The sequence below is a fragment of the Chlamydotis macqueenii genome, chromosome 1 (genome assembly GCF_036417535.1).
Source record: "Chlamydotis macqueenii isolate bChlMac1 chromosome 1, bChlMac1.mat, whole genome shotgun sequence".
Classification (NCBI taxonomy): Eukaryota; Metazoa; Chordata; class Aves; order Otidiformes; family Otididae; genus Chlamydotis; species Chlamydotis macqueenii.
Window position 1 is genome coordinate 145,430,984 of NC_141556.1, and position 25,551 is coordinate 145,456,534.

General features: G+C 36.8%; 1 protein-coding gene across 1 annotated transcript in view; it reads right to left on the minus strand.

Annotated features, from left to right (window-relative positions):
• Positions 1-433: 433 nt before the first annotated feature.
• The window catches only part of VWA3B (von Willebrand factor A domain containing 3B), a 62,265-nt gene continuing 37,147 nt past the window's right edge, over positions 434-25,551 (minus strand). The window contains exons 17-26 of the mRNA XM_086754572.1: positions 25,286-25,325; positions 25,009-25,165; positions 22,013-22,131; positions 19,146-19,196; positions 17,072-17,291; positions 7,860-7,980; positions 6,883-7,007; positions 5,587-5,724; positions 4,957-5,054; positions 434-1,573 (exon numbers count right to left, since the gene is read on the minus strand). Coding sequence (XP_086610698.1) covers positions 1,342-1,573; positions 4,957-5,054; positions 5,587-5,724; positions 6,883-7,007; positions 7,860-7,980; positions 17,072-17,291; positions 19,146-19,196; positions 22,013-22,131; positions 25,009-25,165; positions 25,286-25,325 — 1,301 coding nt within the window. The 3' untranslated portion in view covers positions 434-1,341. The remainder of the gene's footprint in view (positions 1,574-4,956; positions 5,055-5,586; positions 5,725-6,882; positions 7,008-7,859; positions 7,981-17,071; positions 17,292-19,145; positions 19,197-22,012; positions 22,132-25,008; positions 25,166-25,285; positions 25,326-25,551) is intronic.

Genomic DNA, 25,551 nt, shown 5'->3' on the forward strand with positions numbered 1-25,551 from the left:
TCAAGTGCATTGATAGCCACTGCTCTTGTTTATTCTTTCCTTCAATTTCCATAGAATTGGTAAGAAGACTTGCTAATCACATTAGCATTATTTCTCATTTACTCAGCATCTACATCTCAAGATGTTTTCAATTGGAAATTAGGAAAAAAATTTTTACGATGCGAGTTATAGAACACTGGAACAGGTTGCCCAGAGAAGTTGCGGATGCCCCATCCCTGGAAACGTTCAAGGCCAGGCTGGATGAGGCTCTGAGCAACCTGATCTAATTGGGGATGTCCCTGCTCCTTGCAAGGGGGTTGGACTAGAAGACCTTTGAAGGTCCCTTCCAACTCTAACTATTCTATGATTCTATGATTCTATGATTCGATGATTCTATGATTCTATGTCCAAGACGGAGGAGTTGAGGATAACTGAGCATTCCCAGTGAAGCAGCCCTACCTATGGAAGCTGTGGTCTCTCACATAGCTACAGGGTAAGCCCAGCACCTCTGTTCTCATGTAATTCTGACCAGGGCACTCCTAAAATAATACCCATTATAAGCAATGTAAATGGAATTTGCAGACAATCTTTAAAAGATGAGTGAGAACACAGAAGGAAAATTCAGAGGAGCCAGATCAAGTTGATTGACAACATAATGATTGAGTGAATCTATAATTCACTACTTCTGGAAGTAAATAATTAATGAGGATATTGAGAATATGTTTAATATAGTATAAGAGGTACAACTGGCAGGTATGGATAAAAATCCTCTTATCTTTCCACAGACAGCAGGATCTTCAAAATGAAGAGCTGACTGTGGCATGTAATGGGATACCTTCACTAGCCCCGGTCTCTACTGCAGAGTGACAGGGAGTATAGATACTGATGTCAGCTTTAACTGAGCTAGTTCAGACACAAAAAGCAATTTAACCTCTGAAGCAATGAGCTCCATATGCAATAACTTAATGCCTGCAATATAGACATACCTTTAATCTAACAAGTTACAAACAGTAGAAGGATTGGAATATGTACTCTGCTTACCAGCAGGTACTAAGGTTGGTACTATTGCATCTTCACTGCTACTACAAATGTTAGCGAAATTAAGGCAGTATATGCCGGAACATGCTTTATTCAGTTCTTCCCTTTGCTGTGGAAACACATGCTAAGAATGCTCAGTGTGAAGAATGGTTTCCGAAGGAGGTGAAAGAACCTCATTACACAGGACATGGGAAAGCACGCTGGTCTAACACCCAGAAATGCAGAAACCTGGTTCCATGTGTGGGGATTAACTAAAGGCCCATCAGATCTGTTTAATTCTTAATATTTGTAATTTTCTAGAGCTAATTCTTTACCTTCAAATTCTTATTCGGTGCTAGGCAGTGAATTTTTTCCTCTCTGTTTTACTTTCCTTCTGGAGACAAACAAAAGATCATCAGAGTCCGACATCCTCTCCCTGGGATGTCTTTTGTATACTGCTCTCCTCTTCTTTTTCTTTCTTCCCCTATCTTCCGTCACAATACTTTTCTTTGCTTTTTCTCCTCCTTCATCTTCCACGGATGAGTGAGGATACAGCTTTGTGGTCTCTCTGTCCAGGCTAGAAATTCAGACAAGGAAATTCACTAAGCTAAAAGCACGCATATTGTATACTATTTTAAGTTATTTTTTACATGACATAGATTTCACTTTTTCTCACATCTCACAGTACTGACAAGAGAAGGACTTATCACACTCTTGAGCATTTGATAGGGTTATAAATGTCTTACAATTCAGTTTCCCTTTTATTTATGAAATAGGTAAAGAACTGTCGAAAACAGGGCTCTGGCCCCTAATTCTGTCTACCTAATTCTGTCTTCTATGACACAAAAAAAAAAAAGGATTTGGGCAATAATTGTCTTTTATGGTGTGGGCCCAGAGCACATAGTGTTTTACTTTGCATATGGAATTTGTTAGTTATATTTGAAAAGTGCTTGTTCTGACATAATTATTTCTTTCCACTGTGATGGCATGAAAACACCCCAAACAGATGCTAGCATCTGGTATTAAAGCGATGAGAGCTATCTTAGTACCTCTAAAGACCAGTGAATTAACCGTGGCCCCTAGCACACACCACACAAACATCAAAAGACAGTGCCAAAGAATCCAGAGCTGAAGAGTTAGGCAAGCTATAGTAATATATTTATGTTCACTGTGGACTCCCTGCCAACAGGGGAGCCTGGGCTATCCCTTTTACTTTTTTCCCCTTACTTCTACAGGACTTAGCACACAAGGATTATGTCTTTTAAAGCTTCTAATACTGTATTGCGTTCAAACTTTCTGTTTGCTTCTACTTTGCTTGTTTCTATCAATGTCCACATGTTCTCATTAGATGTGTGCGCACCCATGAGCAATATGTTGCACTGTTCTCTCTGATGAGTATGACATGCGAGGCAGGTAGCTATTTTAGAATATAAGAAATAATAAGTTTCAGTAGGAAGCACACTTCCGTGCTTTCTAAAAGGCAGGGGCTCTAATGGCAACTCCAACTCAATCTGGGCTGCAGCATTGCCATATCATTGCTAATATTAGTAACTGTATTTCATTAATCATATTCATGATTAAAGAAATACAGTTGTTTAATGGCTTTGAACGTACACCTCCTCATAAAAGGAAAACGGTCGTTCTACACAGAATGACAGTTACACAAAGAAACAAATATAAACTAAAATAATGCCAGTACCAGTTTTTCATGATGCAGCCACTGAGTTGAGGTAGTCAATGCCCAGAACAGGACATTATGTATGTCTGTATGATACTAAAGTGACATGTTAAGCAGCAAGGAAGGAATGAGATTTCACTTTACAAGTATATGGCTTTACAGAGAACTCAAAACCTAGCTGAGAACGTTACAAGCAAAAGATGAATATCCTGAATTAGTAAGTATGTTGTCAGGGACTGTCTACTCAAATCTAACAAAGTGATTTACTGTAGAGAATTACAGATCCAAGAAGTAGGAAACTTAAAAGAGTCTTAACTATAAAAGCTCTATAGTAGCAGGCTTCTACATATAATTCTTGGAAAACAGACAAATATCACTTCATCTAAACTTTAGATCTAATGACTAAATTTATTTTTCATTTGCAAAAATTTAGTGCATTCATTTCAGTCAGTTCTCCAAACAATTCCTCTGTTTGCCAGTGAATAACTTAATTTTCTCATCATTTGTACATAACAACAGCAAGTCAGCTTGGCAATAAAGTCTGTTCAGAGAATGAATATTAAATCTGATATTAAAGCACTCAGTCATGAAACAAAGCATGTAGAATGGAAGCCTGTCTAATTGCTTACACATTTAGTCACATCTTTTCTTAATAAGGTGCCTCATTTCGATTATAATGCAACGCGGTGGAAGACTGTTATTAATTTTGCTGAACTCAGCTCAACTGTATACCTGCCTCTTTTCAACTGGCTGTATGCATTAAGTAGGAAACCATGGTCTTCAGGTTTACTTACTACCATCACGTAGGTGATCTGGCCTGGAACAAGGTATTGATGTATTTCCAAATTTGGAATTTTGCTCAGTAAAATGGGGGTTTCATTAATTTATATGCTGTGGCTGCAAGCTGTCAGAAGAGTGAGTTTCAAACTGTACTGGAATCACTACTAGAAAATGTGTGGGAAACAGGTCTTGAATCAGTATTGCTTTTTCATTCCATCATTCTCAGGGAATCCACAGATCAGCCTGCAACTGGCACCCTCGCCCATAATTTCAAGATGTAAGCTTTAACACTGATCATCATATTAGAACATGTCAGTAAAAATGAAGAAATTCTAAAATTGCCTTTAAGGGTGGGATGCAAACCCACCCTTAAAGGTGGGTTTGTTCATTCAAACCCTTGGGAAGAAATCTCCCATGATGGAGATTATACAATTCTTTGGCAGCAGCGCCCACATGACTTAACATACACGGAAGAGGAAACCCTTCAGTCTAGAATCCCTGTGAGACGTCAAGGCAATTGCAAGATTCAAAACAAAAGTAAATGCTTTCCCATAGAAACTATGTGAGAAACTGTGCAGCTCCTTCTGGGAAGAGGCTATGGATGATAAAGGTTTACATGGGTTCAAAGAAGTAACCACACAAATTTGTGGAAGAAAAATCCGTCAAGACTGTTTAACACAGAGATTCCAATTATGCCTCAGAAAATCCTTAAATCACAAATTGCTGGAGGTTGGGAATGTATTCTGGAGAAATATCCCTACATGATTGTTCTGATCTTATTCTGCTTCCTAAGATCTCTTGTTGCTAGCTGTTGGAGATTGTTGGTGCTCTGAAGGCTATCACAATCCAATGCTATTTCAAGTGGATTAAACTAGAACTTAATACAAGATGAAAAAGTAATCCACAATCACTTGGAACCACTGCACGTTCAGCGCACACTTCACACCAGAAAAATGTTACCCCTGCTGAACATAAGTTCTGCAGAACTTAAGTAGGGGCTCATATTCATCCTACATGCTCTCTCCCCATCATTCCCCAGATGAAGATTCAGTAGAAGATTCAGTAGAAGAAGTAGAAGATTCAGTAGAAGATTCAGTATCTTAAAAACAACTTACAATTTAATGTATAGCTTTATATCACAATAAATATCTTAAAAGAAAAATAAGATCTGCAACAAATAGAAACCTCATCTCACCCTTCAGCAATCCTCTAACAGCTTCCTGGTGCTGAGCTTCAAATCATCACATCCCACCAATGTTTGCAAAATGAAAACAGGGCAATAAATTGCCAGATAATAAAATGGTGGGACAGATAGTTAATGCTCTTTTGACTGACATGCTTGTGGGTCAAATAACTTGGTTGCATGTGTAAAGCAAGTCAGTTCATGACAACTGTAGTTAGAGTACTACATACAGAAATCTAACAGCATAGTTGAACCCAAAGTGCAACACGCAGGATTCACATAAAATAACTTTTATATTTTTAGGTTCAAGCATACTCACGTCATATAATCCACCATCTGCACCATTCTTATGTATTGACAGGAAAAGGCATACTTCCTTTGGCTGATTTTAATAAGTCTGCTTCTTACACAGTGTTCCTGCAATAATACAATCAACGTTCATCTAATTTAAATCTAAAGCTCAGAAACAATGAAGATACACACGTATAAAAAGCCAGCTGTTTTAATGTAACTGTAATCAGTCTCTAAATAATGAAGATAAAAGTTTCAAGTACAAAGTACATTTTCTTAATATGCACTATGAAAAAGGCAGTAAAATTATTATAATGGCTGACAAACAAAAAAACCCAATGAAATGAAATTAGCTGAAGACTGTGATAAAAATCCCTATGCTTCACATTTAGCAGCATGGAGCTTGTGAAAACCACTAGGAGGATTATAGAGGAAAGAACAGAGCACAATTTAAAAATAAATTATCCTACAGAATTTCTTGGTTCATTTCTATTGCATGAGCTCTTCATTGAGCCCTGAAATCTGATTGACTTTGGTTAGTTGGAGAGAGGGAGTGGGACAGTGAGCTCATTAGCCTTGAAAATTGTATCCATTTCATCAAAAATAGAACAATGGTAATACCATTGCCAAATTCGTATCATCTTCTCGGTTTACTTACTTTCCTGCTGTTGAACATCAGAACTGTGTAGAGTTTGTCACCCATTTCCACCCTCTTTGGTGTTGCTATGACAATAGCAGGCACATAATATTCATTTGCTGTCTGTGTCCCAGTTCTGGCAAATACATAGTCTCCAACCTGCGTGTCGGGAAAGCATCGGTTTGCCAGAACCGTGTAACTTGTGAGTTTTACAAGATATAAAAGGTAAATATCAAGAGATTTTTACATGAATCATCATTTAACAAGTTCCCATCCTTTAATATAGACCTTTAAAAGAAAAGAAGAACAACTTTGTCCTTGCATGTACCAATCACTCACCATTTCCACTGAATCAGGAGAGAATACAAAGGGAAAATAAAAGACAGAGCCCTACAAAATGTACCAGGGATCAAATAGCAAGCCACACTGAAGGACAAAACTCTTACAACCCTTCATTCCCTTAGACTTTGTGCAAATTTATATGTTTTTAATAAGCTTTTAAACCAACCTCGGAAATTTTAGAGAATTCCATATGTAACTGAAATACAAAATAATTTTTAAAGTAACATGAAAGTCACAATTTTCTATAAAAGTCTGCAGATCTTCTCTAGAGTTGGATGTTCCTTTTACAGAAAACCAGTAAATACCAGATCAGGATTTGCCCTCATTTCAAAGGGAAAAAAAGGCATGTCTCCAGTTTTAAGTGTAATAAAGCAGTTATAAAAATACTTCTTGTACTCAAAAAGCTTTATCCATTCTGTATCCTTTCTGTATCCATCATCTCTCTCATGTGTAAAATAAGAATCAGGAGAAAAAAACCAGTGACTGATAGTCAGCTGATAAATTTTAAATAAAACCAGAAATGGAATAAGATTTTTTTTTCATTACTGTTATTTGCTTTAGTACAAGGTTATCTTTAAAGTATGCTGTGAAAATCAAATGGTTATAAGCTGCTGTACATCACCTTATGTATAAAAGGCTCTCCTTGATTTGCAATCTATGTGCTAAGAAACAGTCACTCTGCAGGTAAATAGCTTACCTTTCTTCTACAGGTGTGCAAATATTCATGTTTTATAAAGAAAAGCATATAGAATAATAATAAACAAAGGAATAGGATCACAATGAAAATAAGCTCCAAACAAATGAAAAATAGCATTTGAAAACAGCATCTTATTACTATCACTAAAAACTTTTATTTAAAATAAGTAGATGAATTTAAAAGATTAAAAAAACTCTATCCTTTATTCTATGTGTGACCAAATGAATAAAATTAAAAATGCTTATTTGCTGTCATAAAAAAAAAATACAATTTTTCACCTTCAGATACGGGCATGGCATAGCACCTCCCACAGGTATAGCAAACTTCATAGGTACAATCCAGGTCTCCCCATTGCTGAAGTCAACAAGTGCACAAGTAGAATTGATATTCTTTATCACAGTTCCTAAAAAACAACATAATAAAATACTGATAATATTTTTCTTGTAACTCTTGTGAAATTTTTAAAAAAAAAATCCTATAGGCTGTAACACATCACCAAGGTCAAACATGTCTACCCTATACATTCTTCATTTTCATTTAGCTAGGGTAACCTGTTCTAGAGCAACACAGAAATTTGTACCTAAGTAAAACATAGTCTTAGTAACCATTATTAATAATATCATAAAAATAAAAAGAAGAATAATTTTCAAGCCCAGGTCTGAAATTTGTAAGCTGATCAGGTGGATGATTGTTGACATACTGAAACTGCTACCACAGTTAAAAATATGTCAATTAAAAAAAACCAAGTAAATGTAACACAAAAATAAACACACATAACACACACACATGAGATTTTTTTAAAAGAAACAGCAGAACACAATTTTAGCTACTCATCGTTCTGTCTCAAAACTCAACAAAAAGGCAGAAGCATTTAGTGAATTCTTTGAACACACAAACACACACCTACACCCCCACACACCCACACACAAAAGCTCATCTTTTGCCAAACGCTCAACAGAAACATTCACGCCAGACAGCAAAGGGGGATAGGTTGGTACTCTCAGATACTCAGTTACTTAAAAGGATTTCCTTCCATACTTTTCTTACATAAATGTATAATTGCTTTCTAACTTTACAAAGTGTTTGTCTTTTTATAAATGTATATATGTGCACACACGATATATATTAATTTTTCATGAATATGCACATGTAATATTAAATCTGATTAAGAAGCAGCTAATTATGATCAAAATTAATGTTTTATCAGTATTAAGAAACTTCAAAAAATATTAAAAATGTGGACAAAAATACATACCTAGATAATAAAATCCTGTGATGTCTGATCTTGCTATCACCTTTTGGTTTTTCTGAGTTACAAATACTTGGCCTTTTTGTCTTTTTTGGGACTTTGGCTTCACAGTTTCTTCTTCGAGTCTCTGTAATTTGATACAATTATTTTTACACAAGAGCTAAGCCAGTCAGTCTCATGCCATCCTTTGGAATGAATTAAAAATGTAGGCAATGCAATGTTATGACCTCTGCAGATAGTTCACAGTAAACTGGAATTATTTCAAAAATTCAGAGCACAGGAAGCGATGTTACAGGAAGCACTCGTGGATAAGATGACAGAGATGGTGGTGTTCAAGATCCTCAGGGCAGTGAGGAGGGCACACAGCAAGCTCTCTACCCTGGACTTCATGAGAGCAGACTTTGGCCTCTTCAGGCATCTGCTGGGAGAAGTACCATGCGGTACAGCCCTGGAGGGAAGAGGGGCCCAAGAAAATTGGTTAATATTCAAGAAGCACCTCCTCCAAGCTGTGGACCAATGCATCCCAACAAAGAGGAAGTGGGGTAAAAACGCCAGGCAGCCTGCATGGAGGAACAAATTGCTCCTGGACCAAATTAAAAACAAAGAGGAAGCCTACCTATCCTTGCTTCCAAGCCAAAGTGGAAGCAAGAACAGATAGCCTGGGAGGTCTACAGAGAGGTTGTCCGAGCAGCCAGGGATCAGGTAAGGCAGGCAGAATTAAATCTGGCCAGGGACATCAAAGGCAACAAGCAAAGTTTCTTTAGGTATGTTGGGGACAAAAGTAAGACCAGGGAGAATGTGGGCCCTCTCCAGGAGGAAATGGGAGACCTGGTTACAAATGACATGGAGAAGGCTGAGGTACTCAATGACTTTTTTGCCTTAGTCTTCACTGGCGAGGGCTCTAGCCACATTGCCCAAGTCGCAGAAGGCAAAAGCAGGGACTGGGAGAATGAAGAATTGCCCACTGTAGGAGAAGAGCAGGTCTGAGACCATCTAAGGAACCTGGAGGTGCATAAAGCCATGGGACCTGATGAGATGCATCTGCAGGTTCTGAGGGAACTGGTGGATGAAGTTACCAAGCTGCCTTCCATCATATTTGAGAAGCTGAGGCAGTCTGGCGAGGTTCCCACTGATTGGAAAAGGGAAAACATAACTTCCATTTTTAAAAAGGGAAATGAGGAAGACCTGGGGAATTACAGGCCAGTCAGTCTCACCTCTGTGCCTGGCAAGGTCATAGAGCAGATCCTCCTGGAAACAGTGCTAAGGCACATGGAATATAAGGAGGTGACTGGTGACAGACAACATGGCTTCACTAAAGGCAAATCGTGCCTGACCAATGTGGTGGCCTTCTGTGACAGCATTACAGCATTGGTGGGCAAGGGACAACCAACTGACGTCATTTACCTGGACTTGTGCAAAGCATTTGACACTGTCCTGTATGACATCCTTGTCTCTAAACTGGAGAGACCTGGATTTGATGGACAGACCACTCAGTGAATAAGGAATTCACAGGATGGCCCCATTCAAGGAGTCGTGGTCAATGGCTTGATGTCCAAGTGGAGACCGGTGATGAGTGGCATTCCTCAGGCTCAGTATTGGGAACTGGCCCTGTTTAACATCTTTGTCGGCAACATGGACAGTGGGATAGAGTGCACCCTCAGCAAGTTTGCTGATGACACCAAGCTGTGTGATGCAGTCAAGACACTGGAAGGGAGGGATGCCATCCAAAGGGACCTTGACAGGCTGAAGAGGTGGGCCTGTACAAAACTCATGAAGATCAACAAGGCCTAGTGCAAGGTTCTGCATATGGGTTGGGGCAATCCCAGGCACAAATACAGGCTGGGCCAAGAACGGATTGAGAGCAGCCCTGAGGAGAAGGACTCAGGAGTGCTGGTGGATGAGAAGCTCAACATGAGCTGAAAATGTGCACTTGTAGCCCAAGAAAACCAACTACATCAAAGAAAGCGTGGCCAGCAGGTCAAGGGAGGTGATTCTGCCCCTCTACTCTGCTCTGGTGAGACCCCACCTGGAATACCACATACAGCTCTGGAGCCCTCAACAAAAGAAGGACATGGACCTGTTGGTGCGAGTCCAGAGGAGGGCCACAAAGATGATCAGAGGGCTGGAGCACCTTTCCTATGAGGACAGGCTGAGAGAGTTGGGGCTGTTCAGCCTGGAGAAGAGGAGGCTCCAGGGAGACCTTATAGTGGCCTTCCAGTACCTAAAAGGGGCTGATAAGAAAGATGGGGAGAAACTCTTTAGCAGGGCCTGCTGTGATAGGACTAGGGGTAACGGTTTTAAAATCGAGGGAGGTAGATTCAGACTGGATATTAGGAAAGAAATGTTTATAATGCGGGTGGTGGAACACTGGAACAGGTTGCCCAGAGAGGTGGTAGACGTCCCATCCTTGGAAACATTCAAGGCCAGGTTGGACAGGGCTCTGAGCAACCTGATCTAGTTGGAGATGTGCCTGCTTCTTGCAGAGGGGTTGGACTAGATGACCTTTGAAGGTCTCTTCCAACCCAAACCATTCTGCGATTCTATGATTCTACGATCACCTAAAAGTTTTCACTAAAAAACTTTGACCACTATTTTACATGGTCATAACAAAATCTACATTTCCAAGTGTTCAGGCAGAAATTTACCTTGATGAATTATGGCTCTGGCTGCTGTTTTCCTCGAAAAAAATTTACAAGTTGTACAATTCATATTCAAGGATGAGGTAAAGAAAAATCAACTGATTTTGCAGAATAAGTGAAGCTGCTACACACATTCATTTTGTCCAGATAGGTGAGTCTTCATAATAATCTTATTTCCATTAAAAGTAACTGACTGTATGGAATGACTGATTAAAAAAATCAAACACAGACTCAATTTTTTTTTTTTAAATCTTGAAGTGTCTGGGAAAAAAATGTTTATTTACACACAATAAGCTAAAAACTAAAATTTTCAGCAGTTTTAAAACTTTCCAGCTTAGCAAAATAATATACCACATCTTCCAGAGCTGCCACTGTCCATCATTCTGCCCTGCTAGTTTGGGTTCTTCATACACTAATTTTCCTCTTGTGGGGGTAGCTCCCAGACTAGACCTCCTGTAACATACCACAGCCACACAGAACACTGGAGCTTATGGCTGAATTGTTCATAAATAAGTCTGGGGGACCACGCACCGGATGGTGAGAACAGAAATACCAATGGGGCTGGCTGGCTGTGGACCGACTCAACTCCTAGTTGAAGTCAGTGACTGCAATTAGTAGTAAAAGTTAATGAAGAATGCAAAAAGCACGATGAATCTCACACAACCAAGGCAGGGGGCTGTGGGAAACACAGTCAAAGACTCACAAATCACAAGTGGCTCTATGTAAAAATATACTGTCGGGCTTTCTGAGCTTCTGTGTACTTGACTTTACAGTCACCGTATTCTTTTACCTTGAAGACTTTTAACGTTAACATTTTATGGAGTCTCACTGTCATTTGCCTCTAAAGTAAATCAGGTTCCTGACTCCCTTTTTTTTTTTTCAGAAGAAAGAATTTCTTCCCATTCAGGGCATCTCTTTTACAGGAAGCTTTGAGAGGATCAGAGTGTTACGTGGATATGTCAGAATGTGAAAGAACACTTTACATTTTGCTTTCCTGAGAAAATTAAGAAAACTGATGATATAAAAGCATTTTCTTTCTAATACTGAATAGTCCTTAACTCCAGTATTTTTGTAAGTACATCTTAATAATCCTCAAGAATAACACTATAATTTATAATTACTACCACAATAGCAAACTGATTATTGAAAAAGTCTATTATTTTCTCCATCCTGTTTGTAACTATAAATTATAGACAAGTGCAAAGTTAAATAAATCCGTTTCCCCATTAATTTTTAAACCACATATTTATTAGCCTACCTCATAAACAATTTGCAGGCATTCATTTCTTATGTAGTTTTTTTTGAATCATAAAAACACACAACTTGAAATCTCAAACTTTTCCACAGATCTATATGCTTCTGAAAAACAACCATAACTTACAGACTCCTAAAAACCCCTGCTTGCTAGAGTGTGTATGATCTGCTTCCTTGTCTGACAACATTTTTCTTCCTGAAAATGTATCTTTGATTTTGATACTCACTTTTCCCTAAGAGTTAACAATGATGGAAAAGAGAAGAATAACTATGAGCAAATTATTTGTTCTCAGTTTCATTGTAACTATCACAAACTCTTTTTTCCAGTCTCCCACACAAAAATCACAAACAATCCTCCCTCACAAAATTCCTAAAAATAAGCAAAACATGCACATAAAAATGCAAAGAGATATTTTAAATGGGAGATATGTGGTGTTTTTCTAGTTTATTCTTTACCCCTATAGAATATAAATTATATCAACAGTTCTGTTTTTCAAGCCTAGTCTAAGCCAGTGGCTCTTCCCAGCTTTTAAACAACTGCTTGAAGTACAACCTAACAAAGGCTGATTTGAGTGCAAAGACTTGCAGCTCCACAGGCACAAAAAGGTATTTGGGTAAACCATTTACTTAATTTCTCAGGCTCCAAAGGGACAGCTGCTGCTGAATATTTATTATCAACTAATTTGTAATGCTTGACTAATAACTTGGGCGACTTCCAGCACTCTGCATTAATCCAAAGACCAAAGATGGCGCAGGCATCCACAATGAGGATGTCGAGTCCTGCAGAATTCAGGTGGCTCAGAAATACCGTCTAAATTCAAATCCAGCTCTTCTTCCTCTCACACAGCTTTTAGGTGTTCAGCCTGATTGACCCAGACACTATCAGAGTGCCCATTTCTGGTATATTGTCCTCCAGTACTTTTATTACAAAAGAACTGCATCTGATTATCTGGGATTTCCACCCTGTCTAGCTTTGCTCCTGTTGAAGGCAATGCGTTAAACTACGAGATGAAGGAGACTTTATTTACTTCTGTCAATACCTGCTGCATTTTTAAATTCCCTTTCAAAGAGATTAGTTTTTGCACTTTCCTACTGTAAGTGAGAATGGATAGGAAGACTATCCACAGATCTCCATGTATCTTGGCTCTAACTTTGGCTTTTCACAATCCTGACACCTCCAGAGCCAAGCAACCACTGCTTTTCCCAGGCTGTCAGTGGCAACAAGCTGATTCTGTGTACACCACAGTCAATTTTTATGAGAGAGTCTAACTTTTTGTTGCTATGTGCTGTCTATCCAGCAGGTTATGTCACTGATGACAATGGAAAATTTGACCAAACATTTGTAGGTAGTTCTAACTTTTTTGTTGTTGCTATTTTGGATGATTGTTTTCCTTTGCCTCCCTAAAACAACAAGAACAAAGACAGGGGATGCCAAGTGGCTTAGGAAACATATGAATGCAAAAAAGTTATCAACCAGCAGCGATTAGTGATCCTTAAACAGTGAAAAAGAATGAGCCGTGTAAGAAATAGGACATGAGAAAACAGAAGAAACTGCCAAGGGAGATCCAGAATTTCCATTCTGGTAAAGAATCAAGTCTCAGCTATTCATATTTCATCAGGAATAATTAAATCATTTGTATATGAAATGCATTTTTAAGAAAGAACCGACTCAATGAGCCACTAGAGGTCCCTTTCCACCCAAATAAACATGCTTTACTAACCATATTATGCTTATTAACTGTTTTAAGTTATTTTTAATCACATGGTGACCATTCATCAGGGTCACAAACAAGCATTAAGCTTTGCACATTCGAGTTCATCCTAAGGGAAACACAGTACTTTTAAAAGTATATTCTTAATGTGAGTTAATCCTTAGCAATGAACGCAGCTTTATTTCTCTACAGAATCTGAAGTCCATTAATATGCAGAAACAGAAATATTTAGTATCAGAGGAAATGTTCTCTATCACTCTCAAAGGCCAGATTACAACAGTGGGGAAAGAAATACTTTACAAGAAAATGTCACAGCCATTAACGGAATGCACCAAACTGTCCTGAAAGCTGTCACACTTGGAGAACAGCAACACCATGACCCCTGTAGACCTGAGGTGGTCTAATGAGAAGTAGGTAGGGGACTCTGAACAATTCCTTTTTTTAGGTGACATCATGTTGTAAACAGCTTTATAATTCAATCAGAAAAAAAAAACATAATAACAAATAATGGCTGACTATTATATCTGACAAGTTCAAAATGGAAAACATACAATATTTTAAGTCAAAGCAGTTACTTATTAGAAAAAAAATAAAGTAAATGATACATTCCTCATTTTTAGTATCTTTAGATGCAAGCTGAGTGTTAGCCTGGAGAGGAAGATTTTTGTCAACCCATGCTTTAATCTGTACAGCAAAAGGAATTGAGTAAGCTGAGTAAAATACGGTCTACAATTAGCTCTCCAATCAGGTAATCATCAGCGTTCAGTGTTTTATGTTTTGGCCAATAATAACTAAATGTGTTTGCTCATTTCCCAAAGCATTTACTCCTTGCATCACTAGATGTCTTCAGTGATTTCATGGCCCTGTGCAGATGGATGTCTACTTCATCCTCCTCCAGTAAGGCTCTGGCATACCCTACCTTTCACAGATACGTGCAAACATAGCAGCCAGAACACAACTCCCAGAGGTGAGAGCACAGAGGGAAGATAACCAGACCATTAATTCAGTTGTAGGCTTAAACAGAAAGCTCCCATAGCAAGGACATCCAACAAGGATTACTAATTCTTTTAAGAAGTTGTGAAGGTAATTAGGAACCCTTAAAAGCTAAAAAATAAGGGGTTTTATTTTGAATTTAGTGAAAAAAAAAATTAGCAGGAAATTTAAAAGTCTGCTTTGTTGAGTAGACCTCCAGGATAATAATAATTTTTTTTCCATCTCTCAATGACAATTTTCATTCAGTGCCATATCAGCTATCTCCTTGCTTTTTATATCCATTTTGTAGACAGAAATCACAGTTGGAAAAACCCTGAATAGCATTTTTAAAGGTTCTCCAGTTTTTCTGGTTTTTTTCACTGTTTTTTTTTTCCGCCATAAAAACAGAATTCTAATTACACCTGCATTTCTGCTTCTCAAAGCCTTTCAGTTGCAGATTAGCAATTACTGAAGATGGTGCTCTGATTAGGCTCCTAAAGCAGGTTGACTCAGGATAAGTGATTGCACAATGTTAATCACATCATGTCTGAGAGCACACATTGATTGTTTCAAGGCAACAGTAAAATTACAATCAACAAAAATGAAACATTAACATGTTTCTGCTGCTCTTGTATTGAGACATTATATGGCAGAGGTAAATCAATAATCAAAACAGCTGCAGGAGCAATGTAGCACTTTCAGACAAATGTAAAATGAATCAAGATCATGTGTTCTTTGAAGATAATAAAGTGTTTTCAAATGTACATTCTTAGTGGAGCAAATTCTCCAAGATTACAGAAAATTAAATGTGATCTTGCCCATAATAATTTATTTTCATACATGGCCTGTGTTATCACAATATATTCTCTTCAATTTAACACAAATATTTTTTATAACTTACGTCATAGCATGTAAAATGCCATAGCTCATCGTGAAAACTATTGTTGATCTCAATGAAAAGAGAGGTATAGCTCAGTCAAGGAATGTCAAATATTACAAAAGATTGCTTTCTTAAAGAATGCTGGCACATTTCTAGGCATGACCTGCTAGGTAGCATATATGGATACCTGGCATAATTTACAATTTATATTTACAATTGTAAATGTCAATTGGTGAGAACTCACAGTGCAGATTTGTACTCTGCTCATTTGAGTTTCACTTAGCTTACCCCTGTGTATATATACACACACACAGACTTGTACATGCATATATGTATATGTCAGGGTGAAAAAGAACTATTACAATCACTGTATTATGTTTCCTACATAATACAAAGCTTAGGATTTTCTTCAACATTCACTGCAACTAGGCCAAGCACACCTTCAAGTTCAGTTAAAGAGTTGTTTCTCTCACTCAGTAATATAAAATAATGAAAAAGAGGAGGAATATATTAATATATGAGCTTTATGATGCATTCCCTGTTTGGTTAGGTATCCTCTATTAGAATGTAGAGGTTTGAGATAAGATTTTCTTTCTTATTAATTTCCTAGACAGCTTATTTTAATATTATCATAGTACAACTGCACCTAGACAGCAGTTCTGCAGAGGCAGCAGCACTCCCCGTGAAGCACTGTTTGATGAATCTATTAGATGGAAAAACTTGAAACCAAATAAGAGAAATTGTTTGGTTTCTTCAGAGATTAAGTACTGGGAATTTTAAAACATCAACAGTGTATACACTAATCTTTTAATTAGGGAAGGTTAAATTGCTTTTTAAAACTTAAAAGTCTCTTCTTCATTTCCCTGAGAATTCATATTTATAACTTGAAGATAAAATTATTAAGGTAGAACCAATTAATTTTCAAGGATATTCTGAAAGAGTGAAAATAATAATAGAAGAATACAACATTGTAACCTAAGATATGTTTTCTGAACATATATATCACCACAGAAAAAGCTACAATGAAAAAGTATATTCTCTCTTCCAATAGGGCAGCTGAAAATAACTTACTAGCCTTATTTTTATACTCCTTGCTTCATGTATTTCCATAGGCATTTCATCAAATCTCTAACAGCATTCCAGGTAAAATCAGAGGTTTATCTGGGGAACATATATATATTTATATGCATATGTATATCTCAATCAGAAATCTCAAACTTCAATGACAGTTTCAGAGTAGCTGACTACTTTCTGGCAATGTATTAAAGGAATGGAGAGAACACTGGCTCACCAACAGCAGGTGTATACTTTAGGATGAACTAAACAGCTTTCCAGATGCCACAGACTGTCAAGTAGGGCTCTGTTCACAGCACTGTCAGATTAGCCAACAGCTCGCACACGCCCGCCTTTTGACAGCTAAATTTCAGTGTTCGAATATGAAGCTGAATCCCACCCCTTCTCTTCATCTTTTCTCTTAGAAGAAAGATACCATGCAAAATTACAGAAAATTACTCCAACATTACAAGATCATTTAATCCTGTTTATCAGATATTAACACAACCACAAATCTTATATCATAATTGCTTTTCATATATCTCTGCTGTCGTTGCAGAAGAGGTTGCTCTCTTTTTAACTATCACCTTTCCTCTGTCCGTTTGTGTAACAACATCATGCCAAACACCTATTTATCAGCTATTACCACAGAACAAAATTACTCCAGAAGCACATACTGAAGAGGAATATATCTAGAATATCTATTACCTTTTTATTATTGCTCATGTGTGATTCTGAGCTTTTCTCTGTTTCCTTTTTGACAGCTTCCTGAAGATCAGAGGCTTGTTGTATATATGTTAATGCTGCCAATATCTCATCTTCTAACAATATTACATCTTCATAGGAAATTGGCCATCCCAAATTCTCTAAAGCTTCCAGCAAAGCTTCTTTATGCTGCATATATTGGACTGGCCCATCGTCTTTAAATCTTAAAAGAAAAAAAAAAAAAAAAAGCACAAGTAGGAAAAAATTTAATTTTGGTAGTACTTCACAAATAGTATCACAAAGATTAAAAGCAGAATAAAGCATCAGACTCATCCAATCTATCTTCTGTATACCACACATTCTTGTGTTTCATCCAGCTACCATTGTGTTTAGTCAAACAATCACATCTGGCTTAACCATATCTCAGAGAAAGACATCTACAGAGCAATTCATGTGGCTGAACATAAATATCTGGTGCCATTTTAGAGCTGTTTTGAACCTACACACTGAAGGTACCCATACACTGAAAGGTGACTCAGATACAGTAATCTTGTTGATAAAAACAAACTAAAACTCCAAAATCCAGAATAGGTAGAATTCTTTAAATCTCCAGTTAGTATTCAAATTGTTCCTGTGGCTATACTTTACAGTGTTGCCAGCATTTTAAAAATATGAAACCTAGACTGGAAAGGGTATTTAACTGTCTGTCTTTCCAATATATACAACCATGGTGATGCCTACCACGTTGTCCTACTCTTTGTCACTGCTCATCTTTCTTCTCCTCTAGGAACTACTTTGTATTGAAATTATACTGACTAATATAGTTATTTACCTAGATTTTGTTCTCTGTGCCAGTTATTCATCTATAATCAGTTAAGTTAACTCCTGACTTGGATCTCACAACCATTTTGAACACAAGCACGATATTACCACTTCTCTAGTAAATCTTAATTTCCCTAATATCTGAGATAGTCTTTTAATACACAATAGTGAACAAGAGAGCTCCTCAACTAATTAGTTCAGCACTCCTGTGACCAAGTTAGTAGACTTCATTACCCTCTCCCTTCAGATTACTAATGATTTTGAAAGTACGTTGTCATCCTTTTGTAATACATGAATGTGATCATTCAAGTTGTAAATTTAGAAAATAAATAAATTAAATATTTCAATTTCCATGCACCAATAGTAACGATTTTAATATGCCCTGCTAGCAATAGTGTACAATTGCTAGGACATTTTTGTTCCTTATATACATCATCGGCCATAAGTTACCATAATAAATATGGTAACCTGGATACCACTTTGTCAACTTTCTGTATTCTATAATTCCTTGTCTATCAATAGATATCTATTTCCTTTTTTAAATTATATGCTGCTCTTTTGTTTGACAGCCTTCACTTCCTTTCTGCACCAGAATGGGGTTTTAGTTCTCCTTATGGATGACAGAGCTGTGTATTTTTTGCTCATTGGCTTAAGACTTCTTAAAAGCATTCTACTTTTCATTCCCTTTTTTTCTGCCTAGAATATTTCACACCAATTCAGTTTTCGTAAATTGATCTTCACTTTATTCTCTGAAGTAAACAGATGCTAACTTCACTGATGTCAGTCCTGTTTATACAGTGGCTAGTTTTCAAAATCAATATAGAGAAAGAAGCTAGTTAAAGTAGTACAAACGTCCAGTGTGATACACAGTTCCAGCACATGCTGTAAAGGTGATTATTATACCTTTACAAACCAGCCGCTGAAGTGCTCTTTACCAGGCGAGAGATTTACCTTGATGCCAAAGGCAATGACATGCTGCCCTCCCAAGGCCCTGCCACTTGGCACTGGTTAAGAATAGACCAGCACCATTCAAATGGAATGCAGGCCCTCTCCTTTAAAAATGATCAGCACTGCAAGAAGGAGGTCTAGAATTTAATATTACTCCATATCACACATACATTTTTGAAAGTAAGGTATGCCTATGAAATATTTGAAAATAAAACCAGTTGGTTACAGAAATAGTGATTTTAAAGTATTAAATATTTACAACCAGCTTTTCAGAAGTAAGTTAGAAAATGAAAAGGTGATAGCTTACTTGTCTCTTTCCTCTTGAGATAGTGCTCTCCAAATAACTAGGTTTAGGCGCCTATTAAAGAAAGCAAAGCAGATTTTGAGGGGATGTAGTTCCCTGTACATCTGGTCATCTCGAAACTAGCAAATAAACAGAGTTTCTTAAGATATCTGCACTGATTTGTATTCCAAGACCACTATATCATCAAATTGTATCCTTATCATTCAACTATGAAATCATCAACTGCAAGAGAAGACTGGAAAACAGCATCTTCCATCAAGTAGCAACATGACTATTTCAGGGTCATAGAAGGATTAATGGCAGTCACTGCTGCTTCCTGACAGGATTTTCTATGGATAGTTCTCTTCAGCACCAGCAAGCTAAATCAAATAACAAAACTGATTAAATGCCAGTTAAGCTAAGCACAGTTCCTCCAATTAAGCAGTTTCAGAAAATTGTATTCTGAAGACACATGGAGAGCAATGCTTTTTTTTTTTTCCTGCTAAGACAACCCCTCAGTTATGGCATTCAAGTTTTTACTTCATTAAACTCTACTATGAAGAAAAACTACTGACAGACAGGAAAACAGAAGTGATTATTCCAAGGCAATGTAGTTCTGAGATCTTTTAAAAGCATCACTAAACTTTCTGCTTTTGCTTTTTACACATAAATCATAAACTCTTATTAGGTCATCTAGCTTACCGTTTTCTCTATTAACATCTCAGACAGTGAAGCCATCACTCAATTACTTAACTTCATACTACAGAAATAAATCTCTACCAATGATCCTAATAATTGCTGTAATTCTATAAAAATTTCCAAACTTCCTTTGGAAATACAAGAACAGATTCATTGTTAGGAAAAATTCAGATTGTAACCATTAGACTTTTAACAGTCTTGCCAGATTTACAGGTGCATGTACAGAAAAGCTCATTAACACCAGATTTGGAATACTAATTTATTGGTGATTCATTTTATCTACTAGAAACCACACTCTAGCATTTTTAGAATGTAAATTACTTAGTTCATTCACAATCTGCGCCTCAGCATGCTTCACTGCCTATTTCATACTTCTAAATGTGCACACTCATAACTGACTCATTTGTAAAAGCCTCTAGCTATGCAAGGTCACACACATTTTGAAGCTTCCAGCATTTTACTCCTTCAATACTGGATATTCTCTTTGTCAGAGCACAGAATTTCTGCCCTTGTCACTTTTCTCCTTCTAAATCTGATGCTAAGCTCAATCTACATACAGGGAAGATATTGTCTTGCTTGCTTCTGTTCTTGAAACCTGCATGCCCTGATGTATTGTCTCATCTATAGATGTCAGAATAAATTTGTGACCAATCGCTATTCACAAAGCTGAACTGCAGCCTTTGCAAAATTCAATTACTGGAAAAGTACTGTGGCATTTAGAGCAAAATAAATTTGACTGAGTTACTGTTTCACATGTAGAGGACAAGCAATGAGAACTCTTTTTTACATTGTCAACTATAAGGATCTTCAGACAGATGTCTCTTCTATACATCTTTTCCACAGAAGTAGGGAATTCAAACCTACAGATCAGTAGGATCAGTAAATACATTTATTCATTGACCTTTGTGGGTAAACATAAGTAAATCATACTCTTCAATCATCAAAGTTTTAGGGAGACTGTGAAAATGCTGTCAGTAGATCATCAGAGTTTAACCAGAAAACACTTTTCTTTCCCTCAAAATTGAAGTCAATAAATGTAAAATATTCAATGGTATGGCATAGCAATGAAAATCTTGAACGCTTTTTCATAAGCCACCATCAAAAATATACCATTTGAACCTTCTATCAAAATGAGTGACAAATCCACATTTCTATGAGTTCTTCATCAGCCTGATAATAACAGTATTGTCTCAATGACAGAGCACACAAAACCAATATCCTCACTTAATTCCAGTAATATTAGACATAGCAAGCAGCATTTGCAAACCATAATTCTTTATTTTTACCACAAAACATGGATACATATAGAAATAGGAAAAGGGAATGAAAACGACAACTATTACATGCTTTAAAAGGAACTGGTATGATCATAGAGCTACAGAGGAAAAAAACCTTAAAGGGCCTCAGTGAAATTAATCAAAAAACAAAGACTAAACAGTTGTCATCAAGGGTTTTTTGATCATATAAAATAATGTAAATGTTATTAGAACACAGTCTGAAAAAATATCTCATTTATTAAAACAATTCTAGTTAAAGCTCTCATAATATTATTGAATGACATTGGTAGTCAAATAATTGCATGACTTAAAAAAAAATGCACAAAGTTAGATCAAGGTAAGAAATAGCTTAGAGATATGTCCTTATCTTGTTTACTTCTGATGTGCTTTTACCAACATCTAATTAATAAGCACAATGCATATCTTTCTCAAAAAGCCAAATTTTTAAATTGTCTTTATCTTATAGGTGCCTCAGTTACACTCTTGCATACACAGTTACGTGCTAGGCAGCTGGCAGCAAAAAGCAGACCACTAATTTAAATGTCAAATGTCAGCCTGTGGATTTAGGAGCTTAATTGTAAGCTAAATGTCTGGCTACTACTGTATGTTTAGGGGGGATTCCTCCACAAGGAAGACTGCTTTCAGGTTTATTCACATAAAGTATTTTTTTTTAATGAACAAACATAATATGAGCAACGTTATTTATTATCTGCTTGCTTGTTATCTGTTTGTTTCATTCTGCATGGTTTTCTGAAGGAAAGAAACATTTCCTCTACAGGCTGATCGTGGACTAAAGTGTGTCAACATGCAGAATTACCAGTATTGAGCAAAGCATGTGTAAGCAAATACCCACTACGTAAGAAAAAATCTGAAATTAGACTGCAAATACAATAAATTTTTTATGAGTAGACTTGCCTTTCATAGGATTTAATTGCTTGTTCCAGCTTCTCTTTATAGGCATCAAGATTCACTGCCTGAGGATTAATTAGTGTGATCCGCTTCTTGTCGTTGCTAACATGCGCCAATGGTAACAACTATCATACAATAAAAGACAAAGACTGCATTTATCATACAACTTCTCCTTCGCCAGAATAACTGAATGTCCATGAATCCATGTCCAAGAATGAGAACTGACAGAAGGAACACTGGAAGGCTGCAGAAAGAAAGATCTGAGCACCTCAAAGAAATGTCAGAATTACAGCATAGTTTCCAGCCTATTAATAAAATCTTCTGAAATGATACAATCCCTTTACACAGAAATTGCAAATTAAGGCTCCTAACTACTAGTTAATTCTAACTAAATCAGTACTCTCAAAAAAAGTCACTCTAAAAATGGAAGGGTAAGTCAGAAGGGAGACAAGCATGCCTAGATCATGACCATATTTCAGATTGTATTGCTTTAAAACAACAGTCTTATACTTATTAACAGCTAATTCTAGCATAGAAGTGTGACAGTTACTTATTTAAGTGTATTTAACACTCTTATTCTGGAGAAACATATTTTCTAATGAATTAGAGTGCTCAAGGTGAAGAGAGACATTTTGCACCATTACACTGATCACCAAAGAGTGAACAAGGTGGATATTGCTCACTGAAACTAGTCTTAATTAACCACAATAACGCTTAGCAACCTAACAGGTTCCTCAGAATCAGGAACTTCAATACCTTTCAAATCTCACAATACAGTATCTACAGAAGTCAACTCCATTACAAAAGACAAAGTCATACACTTACAAGCAGGTCTTCAAAAGGCAGAGAAATGGGTAGAAAAGGATGACAGAGGGGAGGAAAGATTCCTTCCCATCTCTCAGTCCAAAGTCCCATCATCCTGAGTCTTAAATTACTCAGCAGTTTTTATAAGAAAAGCTATTTTATATATCAATGTCCTGATGATTATTATAAACAGAAAAAGAATCCAAGAAAGAAGTGGAGAATGTTACTCTCCTCAAAACTATCTTCAACACGTATGGTTGAGTGGGAAGCTTCTGCAAGTGCCTGTCTGAGATCAGGATACAGATGACAAAAAGAAGGATGAGGTTCAATTTAAATAAAACTAAAACCCCTGTTGGGGGAATAAAGCAAGCAATCACAAAATAAAACAATAAAAACACTTTTTAAAATTGAGAACATTTTTCAGTGACGTCTTTTTTGTGTTTGAATCATCAAAGCCTAGCTGGATTCCAAATTACTGCTATGTGACTACTTTTTCAGGAGCAGTGGTGTGACTTTATATTCCCCTCTCTTTCTGAGGATGTCTTCTCTCTGATTAATAAATCTGTGTCACATCACAGCCAGATCACATCAAAGCTCCTCATATTAAATTAATCTTAAGATCACTTAGAAGCTAAAGTTAATGGGAACATGTCAGTGAAGTATCTTACCAGAGACAGATGAGGTAAATCTCCACCCAGAACTGTGAGCCATGAAATCTGGCTACCTGTCATTTCCAGGTGGAGTTTGAAAGCTGAAAGGCAAGGAACTGAGAGTACCCCTCTTCCAGTTCCATACTGCCATGGATGTCATCTGCTATGTTACCCAAACCAAGTTTATAGAAGTTCAGCAGGGCTTCACCACATAAAAGCCCTCTCCTACATTCGCTTACAATTCCCCAGAGTAACTCAAAGTACAAACAGCATCATTTGCAAAATGAATGTTTAATACAGCTTATAAAACACTTTGAATAGAATATGAGGGGCAGACAAACATAAACACATTATTACAGTACTGAAGAATAAAACTAGAATGGAATGTGTTCTTAGCAAATCACAGTAAACTTGAAATATTATCCATACTTCGAGAGCAATGCAAACTGCTCAGGAAGCCAAGTGAAATTTAACAGATTCAGCTGAGAGAAATCACAGGGAAGCCTTTTTAGTGCCAAAATGTTTGTCATTTTCTAAATTAAATACTTAAACTTTCATATCAAAAAATTCACTTTTTTCAAAATGGCTTTTATTTCAAAACCAGAATTTCAACTTTTTTAAAGACAAAATCAAACTACAATAATCCTAGAACAATCTTTCTCATTTAATATTGAACAACATGTTTTGGTTGGCTGAATCTGAACTTGATTCTTCTGAGCAAAACATGGAGTCAAAACTCCATGACTTGCAAAGTTATACTTAAGATGCTACAATCTGCAACAGATTCTCAGATGGTTCTATAGGGAAGGTTTGCTCCTGAACCACCACAGCATAATTTAGACAAGCCCCCATTATTTCTTTTTTCTGGATATGAATCTGATGGGCAGTTTAACAAATTAACCTCTTTGAAATAACTCAGGTGAAGCTGACAGGTTATGTAGAACTGAAATCAACAGGTCAGCCTCTTGTTATTGAAGAGTTGTTATGGAAATCTTTTGCTTGCTGCATCTCCAAGGTGAGAAAACTGCTCATAGTTACTCCATCATCACTTCTAGCAAAGACCAAAAATAAAAATTACACTATCCCCAGAAAAGCAAATACTGATGTCTGCATTCCACACCAAGAAAACTAAGATCTCAGAAGGAAGAATGTGAAAACGTCTGTACATTTATTATCTTCAGTTAAGTCTTCTGAAGTACTATAATAATAAAGATTCTTAATCAATTTGTTAATGTCTTCTATTCAACCTCTATGTCCAGTCCCAGAACCCATTCTCTGCTTTTCCTTGATATGCTAGCACAAGGCTTGAGGGAGAATGAGTTCCACAGCTCATAAATTCTACTTGTTCCACCTTGTGTGCAACCCACAACCTTCCTTTCCTTTCTATAACCTGCTTCAGATCCAGAAAAATCCATGCCACTACACATAGAACAACAGATGTAGATGCAGAGAAGGCAATTATGACATTTCTAGAGAGAAATAAAAAAAAATATTTTTGAAAACAGTACCAAGTTCTATGTTTGCTTTGAAACAGCATAAGAGTTTTACCTCATCAAATACTTTAGAAACTACATGCTTGTCCAGAACTGGGATGTATTTGGTACGGTGAGGGACAGCTGTAGGAGCTAAGGCATCCATGATGGTGAGTCGCCTAGCAACCAAGCCATGAGTCTTTAACCAAAGAGCTGAAGAGATATCTAGACAACTAGAAAAAAGAGACTGTAACATGTAGCACAAGGTAGAAATACATTTGAGAAGTTCAAAATTACTGAAGAAAAATATAAACTGTAATTTTTGTGATGTATTTATACAGGCACATGCATACCTTTTAGATGTCCTTTTCACAGCTTTTTGCATTTTCAAATCTAAGATAAAACAGTTGCATTTTATTAGCTCACAGTTTTTGTTCACACAAAAGTACACATAAATAAGCTGACATAAAATAGCATCTTTTTTTTTTATTTGAGCCTACTAGCAGTGTCACAAAGATTACCCAATAAGGTCTATTTCAGTTGCTAAATTAATCAATAAGAATTATGTTTCCTGTGTTTCTTGGTGCTTGATCAATAGTAACAGCATTACTATATGCCT